Raw genomic sequence first — 22510 nt, forward strand, 5'->3', positions numbered from 1 at the left:
CAGTTAACATATAGAAGACATCACCATAAAACAAACATAAATACATATATACTTTAAAATTAGTCTTCAATACCAGTTTCACTGTTTTTTCTACACACAAGTACATGTATATGTGCATATAAAGAATGATGTCATCTGAGAGAATGAAGATTTATATGATTCAGAAAGACATTCTTAACCCCTGTCAAACAATACTGATTTACACAGTCCCATCTATGAAAATTTTACTCCAGTCCTGAATATATGCATGTACAGTATTAGATAGAAAGTAAGAGGTCCCTGTGGCTCACCGATTGGATGGGAAGCAAACCGAGCGGTCAGACAGATGATCCCCCGAAGTGGTTTTGGAATGTACATTCATATGCTGCCTGCTGTGGTGAAATATGCACAGTCACTCATTTAAATTGCACTAAACATGTGCAAGGCAGAAAACTGTTCTGAAGAAGTAACAAAAAAAAAAATGTTTGCTTCACTTCTTCTTGTTTTACATCCTAAACAGTGATGGTGGATCCACCCTACCCTCCCAGCCCCAAATTAGATAGCAGATAGACATTTTAGACATTGCAGCTGGGTGAAAATGAAACACAATTTGAAGAAATATATGCAGAATAAACACAAATTTTTTTTCACGGTAAGCATGTGAAGATTTTTGTTAACTGACATCACAGATCAATGCTCTCAAACATATACCCTCATCTCTATGGGCACAGATACTAAAATGCACAACACATGCTCAGATGAGTCAGACACATGGGTCAGGTGACCCCTCGCCTCACAGCTGAGTCACCAGTGACGTAGTCTACTGGAGCTGTTTCATGTCAGACACGTGATCACACCTTGGTCCTTTTTTCCTCCTTTACATCTGTGATTTTTTCTTCTACCTGCTTCTTCTGTGATAACAAACTGGCATATGGTGAAAGCAAGAATACAGATACACTACTAAAATACTGATTCTCTTCTACTGTCTATTTGACATAGGTCTGTATTCCACTCGATTTACAATATATATCATTTTACAGTCTAATATATCTCTGTGTACTCTACATATAGGCAGTAAATGTGCTCTCCTGATATTAGCTAAAGAGGAAGTACAAGAGTAGGCAAACAGACTATTACAGTCTTCAGCTAAGCCTCTATTTGGGTCACCTGTCAACTCTGTTAGAGCGGTGATCAGAAAGAAGTAAATGTGGAATGATTAGGAAATTTGTCTCACAGCCTTTACTGTCTGAGGTGCTTTTTCAACCTCCACCAGAGAGCCACCCTATTATTATTCTGTATGTATGTCACTCTTCCCTCTCCCCAGCTTGCTTTCTATAGGCCTCATTGAGCAGCTGTATCTCCTCATGATACCCCGAGCTCTCCTGTGTCTGGCGTCGGCTGTTCTGCCGATGAGCCTCCACAGTGTCAGGTATAGTGATATTTATGGTCTCTGCTTCTGTGGTGCCACTGCTGGGGATGAGCAGGGAGTAAGAGGCAGTCTCACCCAGGTCACAGGAGACAAAGCGGTTCTCCCTTCGGGAGTAACGAAGTGATGGCGAGCGGGCATGGGTGGAGGACTGACTGATGTTAGATATGATAGAGACGCTGTCCATTGCCTCTTCATTGTCACAAATTTCCAAAACTTCAAGATGGATCTTGACATTAGTGTCCCCAACCCCAGCTCCAATTCCCATCTCCATTCCAATCTCCATCCCCATTCCTACACAGCTGGCGTTCACATCTCCACCCTGGCCTCTGGATGCTGTTTCGTCTGCACTGGGCTCATGGCCAACTGACTTCGAACGATAAACTTCCACCTGAGGGGAAGAGAGATTTCATGTTTTGTTTTGGACCACAGTGTACTTGATGTCGTACAAAAATATCTCACAATGTTATAATTGATTTCTAAAACTCTATTCCATTAATCTTTTCCCAGTGGAACTCCCTGAAGAAATTTTAAATCTACTTTTTTAAGCTAGTCATTTTATGAAAATAAATGGTTTCTTTTTATTTGTTACATAGCGCATATGGACATATTTTATATTTATTGATAACTAGGAATTTCCTTTTCCACATTTCACTGATTCAAGGTCTTATAGGGCTAATTCTAGAAGTGAGTTGTGTTGCAATCAGGAGCACATGACAGGATAAATAATCTAGAATGTTTTTGATGGTGAGAGAAATGGCTAAAACTATGCCGCTCTTGATGGCTATATAAGAGAGTAAAATTGATCTCACAAACAATATTTACCTTGCATAAATCTTAAATATGATGCCAGAGCCAGGCAGCTCTTAGCTTAATTTCAGACTAGATTTACTTACAGACTGGAAAATGATTTCAAAGCTTAAAAATGTACCTAACAACATTTTTAAAGCGAACTAAATCATAATTTACCCCTTTCTTTTAATTTAAACACAAACAAACACATTTAAGTAAATTATAGTGATCGATGATCACAGCATAACAAAGGAGTAAGCAAGCGATTCATATTTGTATTTATTCTCAGTACGAATGCAAAGAGCATTTCCCACAATGCCATACTACGGAGGAAATAAATTCTGTCTTCCAACGTGAGTTTAAACAAAGAGAGTGCTGAGATGACATTACCTTTTTGGCATTGTTCGGGGAGATCTTTCGACCATCACTGCTGACCTCGTAGGTGGAGAGAGACAGCGTCTTCCCTGTAGGTGCTTGTAAAGATACAGTTCCCTGAAAGGCGCACAGGGGAATTGACAGACCACCTGATGATCGCTGCACAGGAAAAACACAGAAAAGAACAAAAATTCAGTCAGAATTTAGCACATCGTCTTTATTTGAAAATCAAACTGCTATTAAATTCCGCCTTGGCCGCTCATTCTTGACAATAAATCCAAAGCAACTAATACTTCACTGTGACTACAACTCATTTTCCATCTCATTCCTGTTGTTTAAAGTAACTGAAGTTACATTATGTGCCTGATGTCAAGTGCAGTAAGATGAATGTGCTGACCAGTCATTTCTATCCAAGAATTAATGAGGCTTGCATGTAGAGCCCTAACAACAGCACTCGGCTGTTAAAATGAGATGTCAAGACTTCATGCATGTAGAGGCCAACAGACCTTTCAGTGAAAAAACACACAAACACAAATAATGACTGACATATTTTTTTGGCCGTTATTAGATTCGAATAGCAAAGTTTCAGTGCACAGTATCAGGCAGATTTTCTCCAACGGCTTATCAGCTTGCTTTTAATTATGAGTCTACATTTTTAGTTTAATTTTCATTTTTTCAATCATATTTCATGTTTTTCAGTCACACATTTACACTGCTTTTGTAGAGATTATGATGCCAGAGAGTAGATCAAAGTGAGCCTCTGTGAAAACATGTTTGAGACTGTGCATACTAATGGCAGAGGGAAATAGAAGCATCATGTGGCACAGAAGTAGGGAGACCTGTGGCAGGTCTAATTAAGCTTCTAAATTATTTAGTTAAATATACTAATCTTATTGTGACTATGATGCACAACAGAAACAAAGCAGATGCCAGTCTCTTGGCAATCTCCCCCAAATCTGCCTGGTTCCCTGTCATTATGTTTGCCTCATTGTGAATGGAGAGAGACATAGAGGGAGAGACAAAGACTGCAAAGCTGAGCTGAAAACACATTGTCACGTAGATCAAATAATGTTCAGAACACATCATGTGGGAAGCACACGGATGGATTTCTTTCTGGATATTTTCACATGCCTTTCTTCATCTTACATATAAAATACTATTTTAACATGCTCCCCAAAGGATCACCTGGCTTTTCCTTTTCCAAGTTAATTTTTTCTTTTATTTTTAAAATGCCTTTAAAAAAAAATCCACAATAACCATTTTGCACCTCTTTTGGTCTGTCCAACGAAAATCTAACTTGTGCTAGAGGACTTTGTTCAGCTGAAGCTATTTGCAGATCGAATGAGTTATATAAGGTTAAAAAAAAGTCTGCATAAAAAATAAGAAGTGGTGGGACTACACAGAAGGCTTACACCTGCGTGTGAATGTTGTCAGATATTTCCGTGCATATTACCATGCTTTTCTAGTGGGTGTAGGGTGCAATGGAAAGGGGGGCTAAGGGACTAAGGGAGCTAATTTCAAATTCTGCCAATGCAGATGTGATGATATTTTAAAATGAATACTAATAAGGCCTGTACTTGTATAGCGCCCAGTCAGTGTATTCTAACATCCTTTGAACTGTTTCCTTATTTGCTGACAGTAAGTCTGTTCTGATTTTTTATGCGAAATTGATGTTGACCCCAGTGATTAAGGAAATGGCAACAAAACTACTGGATCACCATTAAATGTGGTGCTGACCTTTGCAGTGATGATAACTTTTTTTTAAAATTTGCTAACAGAGTTATGGTGCAATCACTTGCGTAGTGAGTGCGCATAAAACTGAATCAAAATATAGATATTATTTAAATGCACCAAGGGAGAAAATTATAGTAAAACACATTAATATTACTTTATTTAGTATGAAAAACTAAAGTTACTTACTTGCACTCCTAAACAGAAAAAAATATTAGGGGTGGAATGTTGTACTTGCTTAATTCCTAACTTTCTTAAAAATGAATTGAATGAACATGAATTACGTCCAATGAAGTCAGTTATTGTTTTGTATAAAAACAAGCTTCTGAAAGATGCTTCTGTTTTCTTGTTTTTTAGGCTAATAAAGCTAATAAATTTGTTAAGCACTGCACATGGATGCTAACATGTCCAGGCACATGTTGTGATCCAAAAATTGGCATAAAGCTAATATTTGTTTCTAAGGAACAGTAAATAACTTTTACTGTAACAAGTTAGATCCAGTTCGTTTTTTTTCCTTTTTAATTTACAGCAGGTGACAACTGAAGAGCACAAATACTGTACTGAAGTTAACTAATACTGAGATATTTTTTGATGTGTCACTATATTTCATTCCCTTTTTAGATGAATACCAAGGCTTGCTGTTAATAGGTTATATATTGTTTAAATAAGATATTTTGTGTAATGTAATGAACTGAACAGTTAAATAACAAGTAAGTAAACAGTAATTAAGTTATTCTCAATTACTAATTAATAGTAATTAATACGCTTGTGTAGTTCTTTGTGTTTAAGGTTAGTTGGTATTAAAATCTTGGTATTCAAATACACTAAATAAGGATAAACACATTAGGACAGCAAAGCATCAGGTTGTCAGCATGACTCATTTGCTTATTTCACACCTTTAATTAATTGAAGTGTCATTAATTGAAGTGTCAGCATACACACGTACAGTAATCTATTATTTAAATTGTATCAACTTCATACTTATTCAAAGTCAGTATTTTTTTAAGTCTCTATATTTCATTGCATTGGACAATCTTTTTCTTTAGAGTAAATTGGTTTCAGTCCTCCATACCTTAATGCACATTAGTTCTCCATTTCCTCTTGGGGAAAAGGGCTTGTAAGTGGACCCTGACTCTGTGCTTGCTAACAGATATGTCACAGAGAGGGTAAAGATGTGTTTAAGCTCTAATTCCACCTCTTTCCCTGGCTCCCGAAGGCCAGATGGGCTGACAGTAAGGAGAAAAGACGATGGGTAATGACATCTAGTCTGCTAACACGGAACAAAACACAGCTTGGAAGAACTATAAATCACAAAGTATTTTGGCTTGTCTTTCATCTGTTGTTTGGCTTTCTGTATTTATACAGTAATAACACATTGTGTGTGTGTTTCTTTATGTCTTTTGTAAATGTGTTTGAGGAACATAATGGTTGGTGGATACAGAAAAAAAGGCTTCATTTTTCTTTGTTGTTTGGCAGTGTTTTTATCTTTGTTTGTAAACTGCACTGTAATCGTGATTCCACATTTAAAGACCCCAATCAATGATTAAGGCCTAGAGAGACATATATATAGACTGGTATACTGAGAAGTAGGGCAGGGAAACGCACACACACATACACACACAAACACACACGCCAGCAGTGAGCATCTTAGACTTATACATGATGCAAAGTGAGTGCCAAAACCAAGCTGTAGATGCATGCTCCATGGATTTTCCACCCTCTGGTGATTTTCAGAGTGAAACATTTCAAACTTATAAGTAGAGCAGAGAAAGAAAAAGAAGGAGAGACAGCTACAGCGTGCGTTCATGTGTGTACATGCCTGTATGTTTCCATGTCTGTTTACATCCACAGTCTACTGAATGAGCCTATATCAAATCTAATAGTGTTATTGTTCTAATAGTCACAGTTTGGTTTCAACGTTAATGCTTGTGGCTGCTCTGTTTCACAAGAGAGGCTGCTCTCTCATCTGTGTCGTTTATCTCCAATGCCAGGATACATTAATCATTAGGCCTTTACTGCTTTGTCCTTGTTTAACAATTCAGTTGGCTCTAGCGAAACACAAAGAGAATTAAGCTTCTGGTATTATAAGAACACAGGATGTCAACAACAAAGAAAGAAATGGATTAAAATGGATTAGTGGATAGTGGTCTCTAGCAAACTGTCTCAAGCTTTAGTGGTCTTTGACTTTGCTAGTGGATAGAGTAAAATATTGAGTACCTGAATAAATGATAACTTTGAGTCCCGGTATAGAAACACCACTGTACAGTATATACTGAATCAATGTGTGTGTTTGATTAAACTTGAACTACAGAATGAATTGGAAATAAGTTTGTTTTTTTGTTTGTTTGTTTTTTAAATTCAACTTTCACTCAAATATTTAACCTGCACAACTTATTCATAAACACATATGAAGGAGCTAACATCCAACGAATCTCACTGATGCTGATCTTTAAACTGTAAGCATTTTAAAGCTGCACATTCCTCCAACTTCAACTTATTTCTAGTGAAAGAAATTCACTAGACATAATAAATTTTAAGTTTGTGGATGTATATTTGGTTTTGAAAGACAGGCTGGCATTGGCTACTAAAATGGTGTGCGGTAACTTGATCAATTGCTCTATAAGTGATAAAAGCTCAGAACAGATAAGAATATGTGAGGAGAGGAGAGGAGAGAAGAGAGGATTTTAAGCATTTTATCTAAATCTCACGCACAGTTCCAAGGCTGTCAGCCTGATTATAAAGAGGCATATTTTTAGATGTGGAAAAAAAAAATCCAAACCAACAGTATGTAAGCCTTTCTCATCAAACACTTCCTTAAAAACTGTCTGTGTAAATATTGCACCCTATTCCATCGTCTATCATCCTGTGTCTCTATACAAGTGGACCACAATAAAAATTTTTAATTTCCTTTCAAACAAAATGTAAATGCACAAAGGGAGATTATAAAATGTGTCTGTTTTACGGTCGCGAAACACTAATTACTCTTAAATGATCACCACTACACTATGTTACTGCACGTTGCATGGTAAAGCCTAGGTTTCTTTGATTAATTTATGAAAGCAATAGAGTTGCAGTGTGTGGAAAAACTGCCTAATGCCAGCCATAAACCACAAAGTGACAGACACAAATGATTCATTTAATGGTTCAAGAGCCAACAAATAAACTGGTTACACTGAATGCTGGTGTACCTGTCTGGGCGTTCTCTCGGATTTACTCCTGCACCACTCCCAGTCTGTCAGCTCGATTTTCCGACACTCCTCATGTGAAAGCCTCCTCTCAGGCCCCTCAAACACTGATGACGTGTCAGTGAGACTATGATCCTGTTCCCGGTGATGAGAAGCCAATGAAGGGACACAGCAGAATTTCTCATCATTCCCATGGTTCTCATGGGGAAGTGGAGCACAATCAGCCAGTGCCTCCCCGCCACCAGCCACTGCTTCCAATAGAAGATCTGCATGAGAGGAGCTGTCCACTGGGCACGTGGTGCTGAAATCAAAATTGGGCCCCAGCCTAGAGAGCGCACCACTTTGAAGCGCATCATGACGGGCATTAGGGAAGTCACAGTTAAAAAGGCTGTGATAAGCAGGCTTCTCAATGGGAGGACTGTTATGTGACATGGTGGCATGTGACAACTTATACACTCCGTAGCCTTGTTGGAAGGAAAGGTTGAACTTAAATCTTCTTTTCATCACTGTGAGAAAGAAAAGTGAGAAAATTTTATTTTCTTCACCCTGCAAAATCATCACTGTTTCCCCCTGTACCACACGGGAACAGTTGTTTTGGCTTTTACTGTGCAAAAAGACATTTGGTTGTGCACAGTTAATTAATTTGTGCTGTGCCATCATCTACCTGAGGGTTCTGGTGTTGGTTCCCGTTTGCAGTTAATGAAGCAGCCACATGGCATGTGGATCCAGCGCTCAGAAAGCATGAATAACGGAGTGACCGCAGGCGCCAGCAGAGTGAGAAAGAAGCTCAAAGTCTCCAGGGAGGAGCTGCGTGCACTGATTGCGTGGCGCACTAGTACCAAAGTCTGTGAGGGGGGAAAAAAGGAGAGAAATTAAGTCATTGAGGAGTCTCTGACTTAATATGCATGAGGAAGTTGTGGGAGGGAGACACATGAATGAAAATAAATTGCATAGACCTTTCACACATACTGGGCTTTCTTGATTTTAATTTTCCTATGTTCCGTATTCCAGTGGGCCAGCGGCACTTTAGCATTGCACCTGAGTATTCTCAATTTTAAAGATGGCTACAAATAATACAGCTACAATAAAACAAAACCAACACCAATGAAAATATTCTAATCCACAGAAACAAAACAGAAATTACTGTATTTCTGACCGGTGATATCTTGACATTTTCGTATTAATCATCATTTGTTTTTATTCATTTAAGAGGGTTGCAAGTTTGGAATGCCAATTCTCTTTGTCCATCACTGCTGCACAGCATTTATCACCTACACTTTATTCTTTTGCTTTCTTTTTTCTTTTTTTTGAACAAGAACAACTCTTGTAACAGAGGAACTTGGTGTTGCAAAGCATGGATGTATTTCACAAAGCAAACCCAGTGAATAGTGCCCTAAAGGCTTTACATAAAACTTGCAAACAATTGTTCTCAAAGCCTTTTAGGGAGATTATTTTGTGAAATACAAAAAATGCATTAAAAAAACGTATTTTTAAAAATATCAAGGTTTTACAAGACAGGCAGCAAACCATGAAGTTAAATTGAAATAATTTATTAATATTAATAAATTCCACAATCTCTGACATCATTCACAATGTGTCCTCCTCACTGTGAAGGATTTCTGATGGAGTCTTTAACAAGATAAGGAATTTCATTCATTTTTAGTGACAGAGAAAGTAAAAAGAGAAGAAAACACTTCTATTAAACGACTCCACTTTATTTCCCCTCCACATTATTAACCCTTACAGCTTACAGCATATGCGCCACCAAGAACAGTGATCTGATTAGGGGATACTCTTCAACCGCGTGCCACACAGAGACCCTGGTAGTCTCTAATTGGCTGTTAAGCACTTTCGTGGATTTGCTCGGATGGTGGCTGCTGACGTCACCCTTGGCCAGAAACATACAATATAACTCTTTACGATAATTTCCAGTGGTCTGCTCACCTCACCGATTACGGCAATAAATCACCAAAACAATCTGTGTAGCTATATAAAGCCAAACAGAGACCTTGGGTTAAAGTGATTTTACTTTAAAGTAAGATATTGAGGTTTTATTTTGTTGTCCAGAGGTTGTTCTATAATTATGAGGCGGTTTCGTGTTAGATTTCGGTTGGAGTTTCATAGATTTTCTACACACAGAGCGCTGAATAGCATTCCAACTAAATGAATAATAAATGATTTCATTTCAAGGTAATACAACTAAAAGGCTCCAAGCCAAGTAGAGCAATGGGTTGGCAGGCCATTTGCTAAAAAGTTATTATGGTGTTGTTTTTGGCACCATTTACTGGGACATTTGCTTTTATGAGGCTTCTTACCATCATTGGCATCCATAAAACGACTCTGACAACCGCCAGGATCATGGAGAAGCGCTTTTGTGCAAACACCACAGGCGAATCCCCGACAGTAGCTGTCCTTTGATCACTGGCAGACACTGGGGACAAACTGCTGTCCTCTTTCTCCCTGATCTCTGTCCCGCACGGACTTGGACTCAGTTCGTTGTACGCCCCGAAACTTTTATTCAGGCTGTCCCGGGAAAAGGACTGCAGATCACAGAGAGGAGTGGTCCCGCTCAGTCCTCTTGCCATTTCTAGATAGCTGGGGTACAATAAAGTCCTTTGGGGCTCCCTGGAGCACAGCAGCTGGTAAGTGAGGGGGATAAAGAAAAATAACAAGCCGCAAAAACACAGAAAATATAAAGAGAAGAGCAGCAAAATGTAAAAACTGTCGCTCTCTGGGAAACACCCGAGAGAGGCCGGCGTAAAGCTTCCCCATCCGCATAAAGGTAGGACACTGACGGCCAGGCTGACCGCCCACACACCGGCAATAGCCCACATTACTCTCAGTGGCCGGCGCACAGACTGAAGCACTCCGAATCTCTTGGTGACATAAAAAGTGTAGGCTGCTATAAGGCAAGCCTTCATATTGCTCGAAACACCTTGGAACACGTACAGAAGTCCAGATAAAGTGCACAGGCTGCCCGACCCTTCACCTCCATTTGCTTCCCACTGAAGGAGCATGAATAAAGCGAGTGGGACCAAACTGAGCAGGTCGTCCACCGACATGGAAGCCACAATGACACACAGGGAGGTTTTTTTCCTCATCCGGAGGACAGACAGCAGCGAATACACACCTCCAACTAACGTTACAGCGGCGATGGTTACGCACAAACCGAAAAGCAGCAGGCGGATTTGCCTCTCCATCCCGGAGGGGTCTGGCGTGTCGTAGGTGGCAGTTGGAAGGTAGCTTTGGTTAGGCGCTGGGGAGCTCTGATACGTCGTAGACATCTCCAGTGAATTCATTGTTCTGCCTCTTTTGGCACTTTTAAGTGTTCAAATTTGACTCATTAGCTTGTAAAGTTCACCAGGCTGGAACGACGCGAGAACAGCACAGCATTCGGCTCATGCTTTTTTTTCTTTTTTTAAAAAAAAAAAAAAATCACCATCCAACTGAGAACGTGTGCAGACGCTTTCCAGTCTCTTGGATGTGGAGCTGGTGAGGTTGTGTCGGGAGGCACCTGTGTCCACCGTTCAAACGGCGCAGCCAGAGTGCCTCTCGTTTCCAGCTGCTGATTTACGCGCTGTCGTCATCAGTGGTTACTTTCACGGCAGTCACTGGAGGGTTGAGCCAAACGCAGCATACTACTACAACCGGTTCTATATCCGTGTAGGACCGGTTCGATTCATCAGGGTGTATTTTTATTTGTGTCATGGCTCGACTCATTTGACGAGTCATTCCAATAATCACCCCTGTCTGAACAAGCCCTTTGACAGAATTTAATGCAAATGATAAAAAGTAGAGGGTCTTATTCATGTATTTATTTTTTTTAATTTTTGGACAATTCAGATTTTTGTTTATGTGTAATGGTGGAGCCATCACTTACTGAATAATTCCATTTGAAATCCATCTACACAGGCTGTGCGAGCCATTTTCAGCAGATTGGTTTTCATTGCTTTGTTTTCAAACCCCCCACCCGCGCCTTTTTTTTTTTTTTTTTTGCTTAATGGAGTCAGGAAACTAAATGCCAGGGCTAAAATAATAAGGGAATCATGTGGGGTGGATGCTCTCTCGAAACAGAGTAAGGCCAGTTTACTGTAAGTGCTTACATGGCTGTTTGTATATGATCCCATGTCCTTAGATTTGAAAAGTACTCGTAAAGTAAGATGAAAAAAAGTGTGGCAAAGGTTCTGAAGGTTATAGAAATAAATTACCCTTATCTGTAAAAGGAAGCTGTGTTACAGAGAGCTACTACATGATGTATTTTCTTTCAGAGAATATTGTGATAAAGAATATTATGAATGTTCATTTACTTTTGTTTTTTCAAGAAAAAGAGATCACACCTCCTGTGTTGTGCTTTGTTATCATTGTTGATAGCTTTTTGGTCTTATGCCCTTTGTGCAAATATGCACAGAGATGCATGATGTCAGCTCAGGCTCATTTATTTACACTCCTCATGTTCTTACTCACTGTATGATATCATTATCTGTGGATGCTCCTGAGTGTAAGTGCATCTGACTTCAGGTCCTGTAATTAAATTATAGTCTGGGCTAAGTGACTTCCAGCTATTCTAATGACTCAACTCTCTCGGGGGGCAGGAGGACACAGAGGGGAATGTAAAAGGACAAAAACACAATCCACAAGGGTACATAAACACTAAAACACAAATACACACAAACCCACACAAATATACCAGCTGAGCACAGCCTCACACATCAAGGTGACCTACTTTATGTGTATCTATCTCTGTGTGTGTACTGCATGCAGTGGTTTGTTCATGTGAGCGCAAGGTAAGTGTGCAGCTCTGTAAAATAAATTCAGAAACACTGTGCAAAAGTGCATCGATGAGGAACAGAGTAAATGCAGGGTCACATGATCTGTTAGAAAAACGAACACACTTTCATTATCTGTTGATGGAACAAAGACCTAAAGTACATTTTAATTCAAGTCAGTTCGATGCGGAGGTTGAACAGAAGAAATACACGGCTGAAAATTATTTACCACAACAGAATATTTAACAGTAGGTGTATACAGTTTTGAGTAAGTTATTAAAATCCTCATGTTAGTGTCGATTACAGGGCAGAACAACACAGTACGTCCTATTAAAAGTTATAAAATAAATGTTAATCAGAGCAAACACAGTGAGTGTGTTTGAACTACAAGTTTTGATGTAGCTCAGTTTTGAATAAATAAATGAATAAATGGCTATCATAGACTCCACATTTTAAGTCTTAAAAAAGAAGTTAAAAAAAAGTCATTTATACAATCACAGTTAAATTCAAGGTCATTGTAATACATATATACAAATTCATGCTTGGGTGATGAAACATTTATTGCAAATTCCCAGCACAACCACAACTAGCTTATCATTGTTTTCTAGCTACATGATAAAAGAACTTCCTCCATCTGCAGACTGACTGACACACATGCATGCTGCACTATGAGGGTAATAAGAGTTTACACTGAGCAAATCTGCATAGACTCTAACATGAATTTTATTCTTATTGGATTGTGTGTTGTTGCAAATGAGGCTTGCTATGGCTAGCATTCTCCTTGTGTTAACATGGAACGTGTGCTTTGTAACATCTGACATTTTTATTGGTGTGTCCACCAATTAATGACGTCCCATGAAGGAAAATAAAATTAGATTCAAACTAATAAAGAGCTTCATTTGAGAATTACAGCCATATTACCACATCTAATAAATCCATTTACTGTAATATTGGCTTTGATATGAAACCAAAACCATGGGAATACTTTGAAGTAAAACCTTGGTGTAGTTCATCGGGACCATGAAAAGGAAACAGCTAATCGATGATTGATGATTGTAATATACTGTTCAAATGCCCTTCAAATTCATAAATGATGTACTGCATTGCATCATATACATGAATACGTGTACAAATATAAAACTAACAATCCTCTGTTGCTTACTGGCCTCTGGTGGTACATCACAGCTTGTAACTTTAAACTGTAGAGCTGCTGGAGTGCAGCTCTCGTCCTCTCTCTAAACACAAATGTACCCACATCTACATGCACATACACACATATAAACACAGAGTGTCTAAGTGCATCATTATCCTAAGTCACATCAAATATTAATGAAGCAGCACTTGACACAGAGATATAGAGACAGAAACAGGATGGAAGATTATATTTGCATAAAAGAGAGAGCTTTAAATTTAATGAGCAGAGGAGGATGAATAGTTAGTGCCATGAATTTATAATTGCTCAACACTCAATTCTCTGCTGTGTACCATGTAAAATACAACTGGTGCATGTTGGCATTGTTCAAATGCTGTTTTTAGAATTAAAGTGACTTTGAGATCCAAATTATATCCAATGTAATCATTAAAACTTGTATGGTACAAACAAGTTAGTCCAGCATTAGTGAGTAGAAATGTCTAAAAGACACATTAAACCTGTGTTAAAAATGTTTTCATAGAAGTGCAACAGTGAATCAAATGGTTTTGTGCAATTAGGTTTTTAGTGGTAAACTCTGAACTAAAAGGAGAACAAATATCTTAATGTCAGTAAGTGAGCAGAAACCATTCTCATAGTTGTTGGAGTAAGCAGTTGCTTCCATACATTCACAACATTGCCTCAGTTCATTGTGGTTTGTGGGCTTTTGTTTATGCACAGCTCTGACACTACTCTGACAGCATTCAGTTAGCTTGAGGTCTAAACTAAAGTCATTGTCCTGTTGCATGAGCCAATTTGATCTAAGCTTTACCTGTCAGACAGAGGGCTTCACATCTGACTGTAGGATGCCATGAGTTCATGGTTAAATCAATGACTAGAAAACGTCTGGGTTCTGTGACTGCAAAATAAGCCCAAGTCATCCCCCCTCCTCAGCTGTGCTGACAGTTGATATGAGGTGTTTATACCGGTGAGCTGTGTTTGGTTTTTGCACGTGCATTGCCACTTTCTCTAACTCTCATCTGATATTGTTCCAGAAGTCTACTGTGTACTGTTATAATCTTTAACGTTTAACATACTATCTTAGGCCTGTGGAGTCTAAGATGTAGCTCCTGGGTTTTTTTGCAGTTTCTCTGAGCATTGGACGATCTGGCCTTGGGGAGATTGCTTGGTCGACTCTGGTGTTTTCTGCTAAATGAAAACATTGATTAAGGTTGGTTGAAGAATACAACATCTTTTGTATATGCATATACTATTAACTGTAAGGTGTGTGTGTGTGTGTGTGTGTGTGTGTGTGTGTATATATATATATGTATATATATATACACACAAACACACAATAGGGTGTTTGATCAAATATCCTGTGAACAGATCCACAAATCCAAACTAATTTCACCAATTGTAAAATTGACTGAATTTTCATTCAGGTATGTAAGATAGTTTCCAGGATCACTGCATTTTTTTTAGACCACTCCCTGTTTGTCCAATTTAGATGGCTTAACAATTTTCAGGCTATGATGCCTCAAACTTGTGCAGAGAAACTCAACTCAACAAAATGTGATGAGACCAGGATCTCCAGCTACGGCCAAGACATTTCCAGTGTTTCCCAGCTGAAGAATATTCAAAGCCAGTCAAATAAAGAGCGAGATAGGGAGCATGATTTGCTCTTTTTTTTTTTTCTTTTCGAACAGAACTGCTCTTTCCTGCTAGCTCAGAGTGCACTGAAAACACAGGTTTTGCCACAGAAACAAAGTCTGGATCCTTTCCCAGATTTGCCTTGTGCAACTTAGTCCACATCTCAAAAATTTAAATCAAGTTGAAAAGTCATGTTTTGACATGCTGGAAGTGATTTAGTGTCCATTGCAGAGGCTCAACTGCTGCAGAAAATAATGGGACTTACAGCCATGCTGAAAATGGTGCAGACGCGCACCAGAAATATATTCCCAAATCTGTGATTTACCAAATTTAAATAAGATAAGGCTTTTCTTTTTCTTTTTTTTTTGTAGTAAATATACTTAGGTGCATAAAATTTTGATAATAGATTAAACTTCAAGTAAATAATGTCAACCCTATGTTTTAAAATGTTATCACTGAAAATGGGAAATACTAAAAAATGTGCCCAGTTAAATTAACTTTGTATTTTGAATTTCACCTTGATTTTGCAGTAACTTTTTTTTTCTATTTTTACTGGAATCTATACTTAATAAAGGCAGTGTTGAAAAACAGAAAAGGCGCATGGTGAGCAGGCTGAAGGACAAGGACCCTCTCTTCTATTAAAGTGGGCTTTTAAAGGTTATTATAATAAGCAAGCAGGCTGAAAAAAATGCCTAAAATCAATACATAAATCAGCACATTCACTGCTTGTCAGTTTGTCAGTATCTTTTCAGAATGCTTTTCAAATTGTGCAGACAAAATTCAAATGAAACTGGAAGTGCATTTATTGTCCATTTGGTTCTCTGCTGTATGCACCTGTAAATGACTGAGATCTGAAATAATGTATGCAGATGTGTTAGGAATCTATATCTGCACGCAGTTTAAGTGTTGTCATATATCACAAATTAGGCAGACTTGTGAGCAGATTCTTCTTCTTCTTTTGTAGTTTTGTTTTTTTTAACAAAGTAATAATACAGTGTAGTTAATAATTAATTATTCAAGCGCTTAAATGTAGGGATTATTTACAATAATACTTATAAAGGTGAAGCAGTGTGTGCTTGCTTTGAAACAATAATGTGTTGATTAACACTTACTTGTGATTTTTGTTGCACTACATAATGAACTACTGATCAGGGGATGTCAGTGGTAGTTAGATGGTGAAGCACATTATTTTATTACCCACCCTGAGACAAATGAAGTGTTTTTTTTAGGGAGATTGAATAGCATTAGGGGTGTCAGGTGCATAATAGCTCATTTCTACTTTGTGTGTGTGCCATTTCAACTCAAGCCAAGTTGACCATCAGAAATTCTTATCAGACCACAAACAATTCTGCACCTGTTTCCACGGAAACGGTGACAGGAGTTTAGCGATATGCAGGTTTGGTTCGGTGCTGTTTCCCTTATTTATCTCTCACATAAGCAAGGACATATGCACCAGTACTCAGTTTCCATCAGCACTAATTGACTGAGTTTGAATATAAATTTTTTACTTTCCCAAACAAGTTACAAAAGTGACTAATGGTGCACTCATAGAGGTTTAAGTGGAGGTCACATCCCCATCAGCCAAACAAAATGTGGTATACCTTTTAGTAATAACGGTTCCTTTTGTTGGCTGCGATGAGTGCGACAACATATGGCAGTGACAGTACCCACAGAAACAAATAACTGCCTAACACAAATGCTTGAAATTGAAATTAGGCTGAGGTAAAGTTAAAGAAGGCAACACCTTCCAAGTAAGGAAGACAATCCTTTTGCGTTATTAAAAGTTTTTCAAAGCCATAAAGTTCAGTGCTACATTAAGCTGATTTGCATTTGTAAAAGCCGATGCCTTGTTGGGCTGGAATGATTTTAATGCACCTGGTAGAAATGAAAACAGTAAAAAACAACATGCTATTTATAAGCCACAGACCTCTGCGCAACCACACTGTGTGGTTTTTTTTTTATATTTTGACAAGGAAGCAACAGATAACTGGTTAAATGAGGGGGAAAATGTAACACATTCAGATGCTTTCATACTCATTATAAAATTGCATAATGAGAATGAAAATGATCCATGTTTCAGGGGAGATAAACACCAACAGGTAATTTTGTCTGAAAGATCGCTATCCATCACTATTGCCATGATAGTGAATGAAAAGACATTTTAGTAGGAGGAACTTCATCCTTCCAGTACACTTTTGGAGTTTTGGAGAGTCTTGACAAGAAGAACTGAGGCTATTATGAGATCCCAACACCTTTCAAGGATACTCTAATGGGGCTTTGCTTTTTGCTTCGCCACCTATTTTGAGATTTGTAAGTATATGCTCTTTCCCATATGTTCCTCTGAACAATGCCTTTGTTTGTTTAGGGGGATCACTGTGAAATGTCACAACCACTAAATTCATGAATCATTCAATGAATCCTGACTGGAATCATTTAAATGACAAGTTCAAAATGTTTTATTAAACAATGACTAAATTACAGGGATCATGGATCATAATGGATATTGTGGTCTCTGTATGTGTTTTTGTTACTTTTCTGTATTAAAGCTATAGATAATAAAGTGTGTGGCTGTATTAGCTAATAAACAATATGAATATGTGTGTTACAGAGTAAATATTAATGGAATATATAACCAGTTTCCTATGTTTTGTGTCATTTATTGACTTAATTTCCAACCTAAGAGCTGCTGTAAGATTTCTAATGCAGGCTGTCACTGGAAAAAAGAAATATGGGCTAGTAATTAATTAATGTCTATTTTTCTTACTTGCCATTACTTTGTATGTGGAAGCAATACCAAATAACTCATCAAATCAGAATGTGTAAGCCATTCTGATTACCCATATTTGGGTAACAGGACCATAATTTGTTCAGAAGCTCAGTCTGAAGGGTCCTGAGACTATATGAAAACGTAAAAGTAGGAAAAAAATCCAGAAGTAGACCTGGCTTTTTCTAAGGGGCCGGTTTGGGTTTCAGTGTGATTGTTCTCATGTTGTATTCCTACTGAAATATTATTTCAAACTCTGTTTCCTGGACTGCACTTTACTGTGGCTAGAAAAACAGATTTTCTACTAAAAAGTCCACTTTGCTCAAAAAGATAAACTTTAGAACATACTTTTGCGTATGTTTGGTGGTTCTTGGTGTCCGGGGCTGGGTGCTCACGTATGTACCAGCTCACTCCCGGTGGCTACTTGGCGGGGCCTGGCGCCTGTTGCTCGGTCAGGCCTCTTCCGGGGCGCGGGGTGCCCTCGGGCCTCCGGCCTCTGGGCCTACGGCTCGGTTCACTCTGGCACAGCTGGCTGCCGGCAGAGCTGGCGGGCACACCGGTGCAGCCCCCTCTAGCTTCTGCTCGGTGGCTACTGGGTGACCCCTCGTCTGGGGATCCTCAGCCCTTCCCATGAGGGTGGCACGGATGCCCCTTTAGTGGTCCTCCTTGGGCTCTCGCACTCTGGGGCCTCTGGATGTCTGGGGCCTGGATCTCCTCCATGCCTGCTTCATGCCCTGGGGGACAGGGCTATGGCTCTCTACATCCTCTTGCAGATCATTACATGTGGAAACCATTTGAATACAAGCGCGCTGATCCACACAGGTGTGCACACGGGCGTTCACTGCTCGTAGACTTAAATTACACCTTTCTTGGCTGCTACTTCAAAGCACATTGTGCGCTGTCTGTCCTGCGTGCTGCACAACAACATTGAATATTTAGTATTTACTGCTGTTTACACTTAGCTAGATTAATGCGATGGTGTTGTGTTTAGTATGTTGCTTTGTTTTTTTTTTGCTTGTTTTCTCTTCTTTCTCTCTCAACAGGTGATCCAGGAGATTGTTTTCCCCTTTCTCACTGTCCCTCTCCCCTTCTGTTTTTCTTTTCCTTCCTCTTTCTTTCTCCCTTTCCTATCCCTCACTCATGTCTGTCCCGTCTGTAACAACTGAAAATAAAATAAAATAAATAATAAAAACAAGGGTCGATCAAATGGACCAATACGGCAATGCCGTGATGATCCATTTGGCAAAATAAATCCATTGGGTATCCTTGTTGGTCTTCAGACAACAATTCTGACGGCTAAAGAACCAAATGGGACAGACAGAAAAAAAAAAAAAAAAAACCCCATACTTTTGCACATAACAAGGATTGCATTGTTTTTACCCAATTACCAACATGGCAAACACACCTGGAACGTCACTTAATGGCCAAAATGAACAGACATGAACAGGTCACGTCAAGATTCTAATTTGGCCACCAGATGGACCTATTGCACTGTGTAATGGCTCAGCTGTGTCAGAGTCAAACATAACCAATAGTGGATCACTCAGGAGGAACCAGGCTTCCAAAGCTTTGCCTAAAGCCAGTGTAAGATGAATACAACCAGAGCCGGATAACACTGTATCTGTCTTCTACACTCACAATTCCTTTCTTGCAGATTTGTCACCCTGCAGGGGGTGACAAATCTGAGGGGGGACTCTGGCGCCACTCAGGTGGGCCAGTGCTGTAGTTCTGCAGAGACAGAACTCATCAAGGCAGCTGATTGTGGAGAAATGTGTCAAATTAGCTTTTTGCTTCTTTGACCATCTCTCTCCATGATCTCTATACTCCATCTCAACAACCTGCAGCACACTAATCAGCATAACGAATTCATCCAGCATGCCTGGCTTAATGGAATCAGTTACTAAAACAACAACAAGAGAAAACCCAGCTTGTGTCTGAGATAACGGGGGAGTAATACGTCTGATCATTTATGCAAATCAACTGATGATGATAAACTATTATTTGTTTTATTTCTTATTATACAAAAGAGATGGAAGGGAGAGAAGATAAAAGGAGCTCATATAAAGGAGGTGATGTGACAAGCCCATCTGTCTTCATATGCATGTTTTCATATGTGTGCCCAAGCACTGAGCCTCGCTTCCTTTCCCTATCCATGTGTGTAGTGTGTGTGTATGTACTTCAACATTAATGAGCAGACCAAAGATTTTCATTAAGGCCCCATTAGTACCTCTTTTTCCCTATGGGCTTCTTTGCTCTCATTCATTCTTCTGATGCAATAACCAGAGAGAGAGAGACAGAGAGTGGAAAGAGACATGCCTCACTGTCACAGGAGTTCAGTAAACTGCAATATATCTGGCACCGTTTTAGAATACCCCAGCTTGTTTGAACTCCTTTTCATTTTAGAAAAAGAAACATCAGCTGTTGAGTGATGACAAGTAAATGATGAAATATGATTGGTTATTAAATAAACATTTTGGCACTAATCATTTCAACTTGAGAGGCAGATGCTTCAATTATAGAAAACAAACAGATCATAAGGGACTGAGCTCAAATCCGAAAGGTTTCCTTGACTGACATCTATGCACTAGCTTGGCTATCATCCCCGTGCTGCTGACAAGCATGGCTGGGCAAACTTTTAAAAACCTTTCAAGCAGCCACGCTATCAAACTGGAGCGCACTTCAAAACACTGTGGACGGGTAGCGACTCCCCAACAAGTTAACTGGCAGCAGATCTTATCTTGGGAAGTGTGTTTTCAATCTTGGTGTTTCCAATCCAGTGCTCATCTCAGACAGAGATGAACAGTTTGAAAAATTTGGCTGGAGTAGAAAAAAAAAAGCCTTTCTCTTGAACATCACTAAAAATAACAAATATGCTTCACCACAGGGGGTTACAGCTAGGAATAAAACATTGCTGTGCTTTCATTACAGAACATTAGAGGGCAGTGGGTTTGCATAAAGTGCCAAAGCCGATTTCAGATCAACCAGAAACTTGTGAAACAGCAGACACAACACTCAGTGGCTGGTGTTAACTAGTCTCTCTTTGTAGCCCGCTGTGTGCTTCACCTTCATGCTTACTTGACCTTAGCTGTTGCATAATTTTCACTGCCAATCAGTATGCTCACATTTTGCCAAAGAAGATGGAAAACTCAAACAGGAGTAGCCCCCTGAAAAGTCCAAGAGGAGAGATAGATGCTTTTTCTGTGTCTCTGCTGACTCTTCAAAGTGAAGTAAAACATTTCCTGTCAGAGGATTTCAGACAGAGGGGAAAACAAGCGAGGGTGAGGAAACAAAGTAAACCCAAATAGAAGCGTAGGAATTTCGGTGGTGGTCGACAGATCATGTTAGAGTGTTAAGACAAATATTGCTTGAAAACATACAATGTCCGCTCACAGAAAATGGCACACTGTAAGAGGTGACAGCATGCAGCAATGCTGCTACTCACGAGGAAGCTTGGCACATAGTAGAGTGGTTAGTCACACAGCTCCAACCCAGATACCACACAATTAACTCTACGATTCCTGCTGATTCCCAATGAATGAAAAAAACTGTTTTGGAACTGGTCTAGACATGTCTTACATTTTGATCAGGAGGTGTATTCAGTGAAATCTCTTTTCAGTGTCTGGATTAGGATAAATCCCACTGTACCTGCATTGTTATGTCCCCACATTTTGTCAAGTCTTGATTCCTGCTGGAACATGTGGTGTGATGACAGAATGAATATAAAAGGCACAAAAGAATATAATCTGTGTGGAAATCAAGTCATTGCTACCCTAAAGATAACATCCTATACATGGAGTGATATTGGATTTAGTGAAGTGTGCGATGTGAATGGATATCACACTTGTACTTGAAGCTTTTTGAAAAATCAGTAATCCGTGAGAGCAGAAGACAGAAGTATAGATACTGTTCCGTTATGGCTCAGTCAAGGGATTATTGCATAAAAGCACGCCTTTGTCCCATTTTAGGAGTAGACTGACTAAGAGCCTTCTCAGAAGAAAGAACCATAATTACTTATGACAGCATTATTGACTTGGAAAAACACTGGTAATGAAATGAGTCAGGATGTAACAGGAACTTTCACAGTGCCTGTATGTTAAATAAGTGCTTTGTGTTTGTTTTGTTTTTGTTTTGTTTTTTCTTACAATTTTTGACTTGACTTGAACTCCTTATAAAGTCTTTCCAAACTCTTTCAAAATTAACGCTTCAATTTTTGTATTTTCCCTGGAGCCGATCTCAGTGCAAACCATTCTGTTTGTAATTTAAGCGGCAATCTCAAAGATTTCAGTCCTGGTTGATTTGGTGACACCCGTAGTTACTAGTGGTAACTCCAAATGCACTTTAATACTGCGTGTGACAGAGTGCTGGGACCAGAAAAGCAAACTATTGTTGTTTTGATAAAGAAGTCAGGCAATAAATCGAGCTTTCTCCATCATTCTGTGAGCAAGTCTGATCTGATTTAATGCTGCACATGGTTTGAGTCTGCAAACAGCAGAGCACAGTGAAAGGACACAGTAGTTACCTTGCTGAGAAGTTGGTGGTGCGCAGCCTGTCACCTATAGTCCATTGTGGCTGCTCCTTCTTGTGCTATTAATCTGTGCAGTATTCTAAACTGAAAATGAATGATGTCCTTTTTGTATATACATTTAGCACTGACCAATAAAGGTAAGTCCTAAAAAGACTAATAAAATATTGCATTTCATGTGACTGTGT

The 22510-nt window shown here is 39.1% G+C and overlaps 1 protein-coding gene across 1 annotated transcript; it reads right to left on the reverse strand.

Moving 5' to 3' along the window:
- Positions 1-1283: 1283 nt before the first annotated feature.
- On the reverse strand, positions 1284-10787 carry LOC146618970 (putative G protein-coupled receptor 149). Its single transcript, XM_085371528.1, has 5 exons — positions 9804-10787; positions 8153-8333; positions 7492-7994; positions 2588-2731; positions 1284-1796 (listed from the first exon to the last, which is right to left on the reverse strand). Exons 1-5 carry the CDS (start codon positions 10785-10787, stop codon positions 1284-1286), a joined length of 2325 nt encoding a protein of 774 aa, XP_085227654.1.
- Between the last annotated feature and the right edge of the window lie 11723 nt (positions 10788-22510).

The sequence above is a fragment of the Diplotaxodon limnothrissa genome, linkage group LG14 (assembly GCF_057381915.1).
Source record: "Diplotaxodon limnothrissa isolate DT_005_m linkage group LG14, D_limnothrissa_male_GT1.1, whole genome shotgun sequence".
Classification (NCBI taxonomy): Eukaryota; Metazoa; Chordata; class Actinopteri; order Cichliformes; family Cichlidae; genus Diplotaxodon; species Diplotaxodon limnothrissa.

Excerpts from the sequence above, each read along its gene's own strand:
- LOC146618970 (XM_085371528.1), bottom strand. The coding sequence starts at position 10,787 with ATGAATTCACTGGAGATGTCTACGACGTATCAGAGCTCCCCAGCGCCT. Across the intron at positions 2,732-7,491 it reads CCGAGAGAACGCCCAGACAG|CGATCATCAGGTGGTCTGTC; the intron begins GTACACCAGCAT and ends TTTCCTGTGCAG. Across the intron at positions 1,797-2,587 it reads CCCCGAACAATGCCAAAAAG|GTGGAAGTTTATCGTTCGAA; the intron begins GTAATGTCATCT and ends TCTTCCCCTCAG.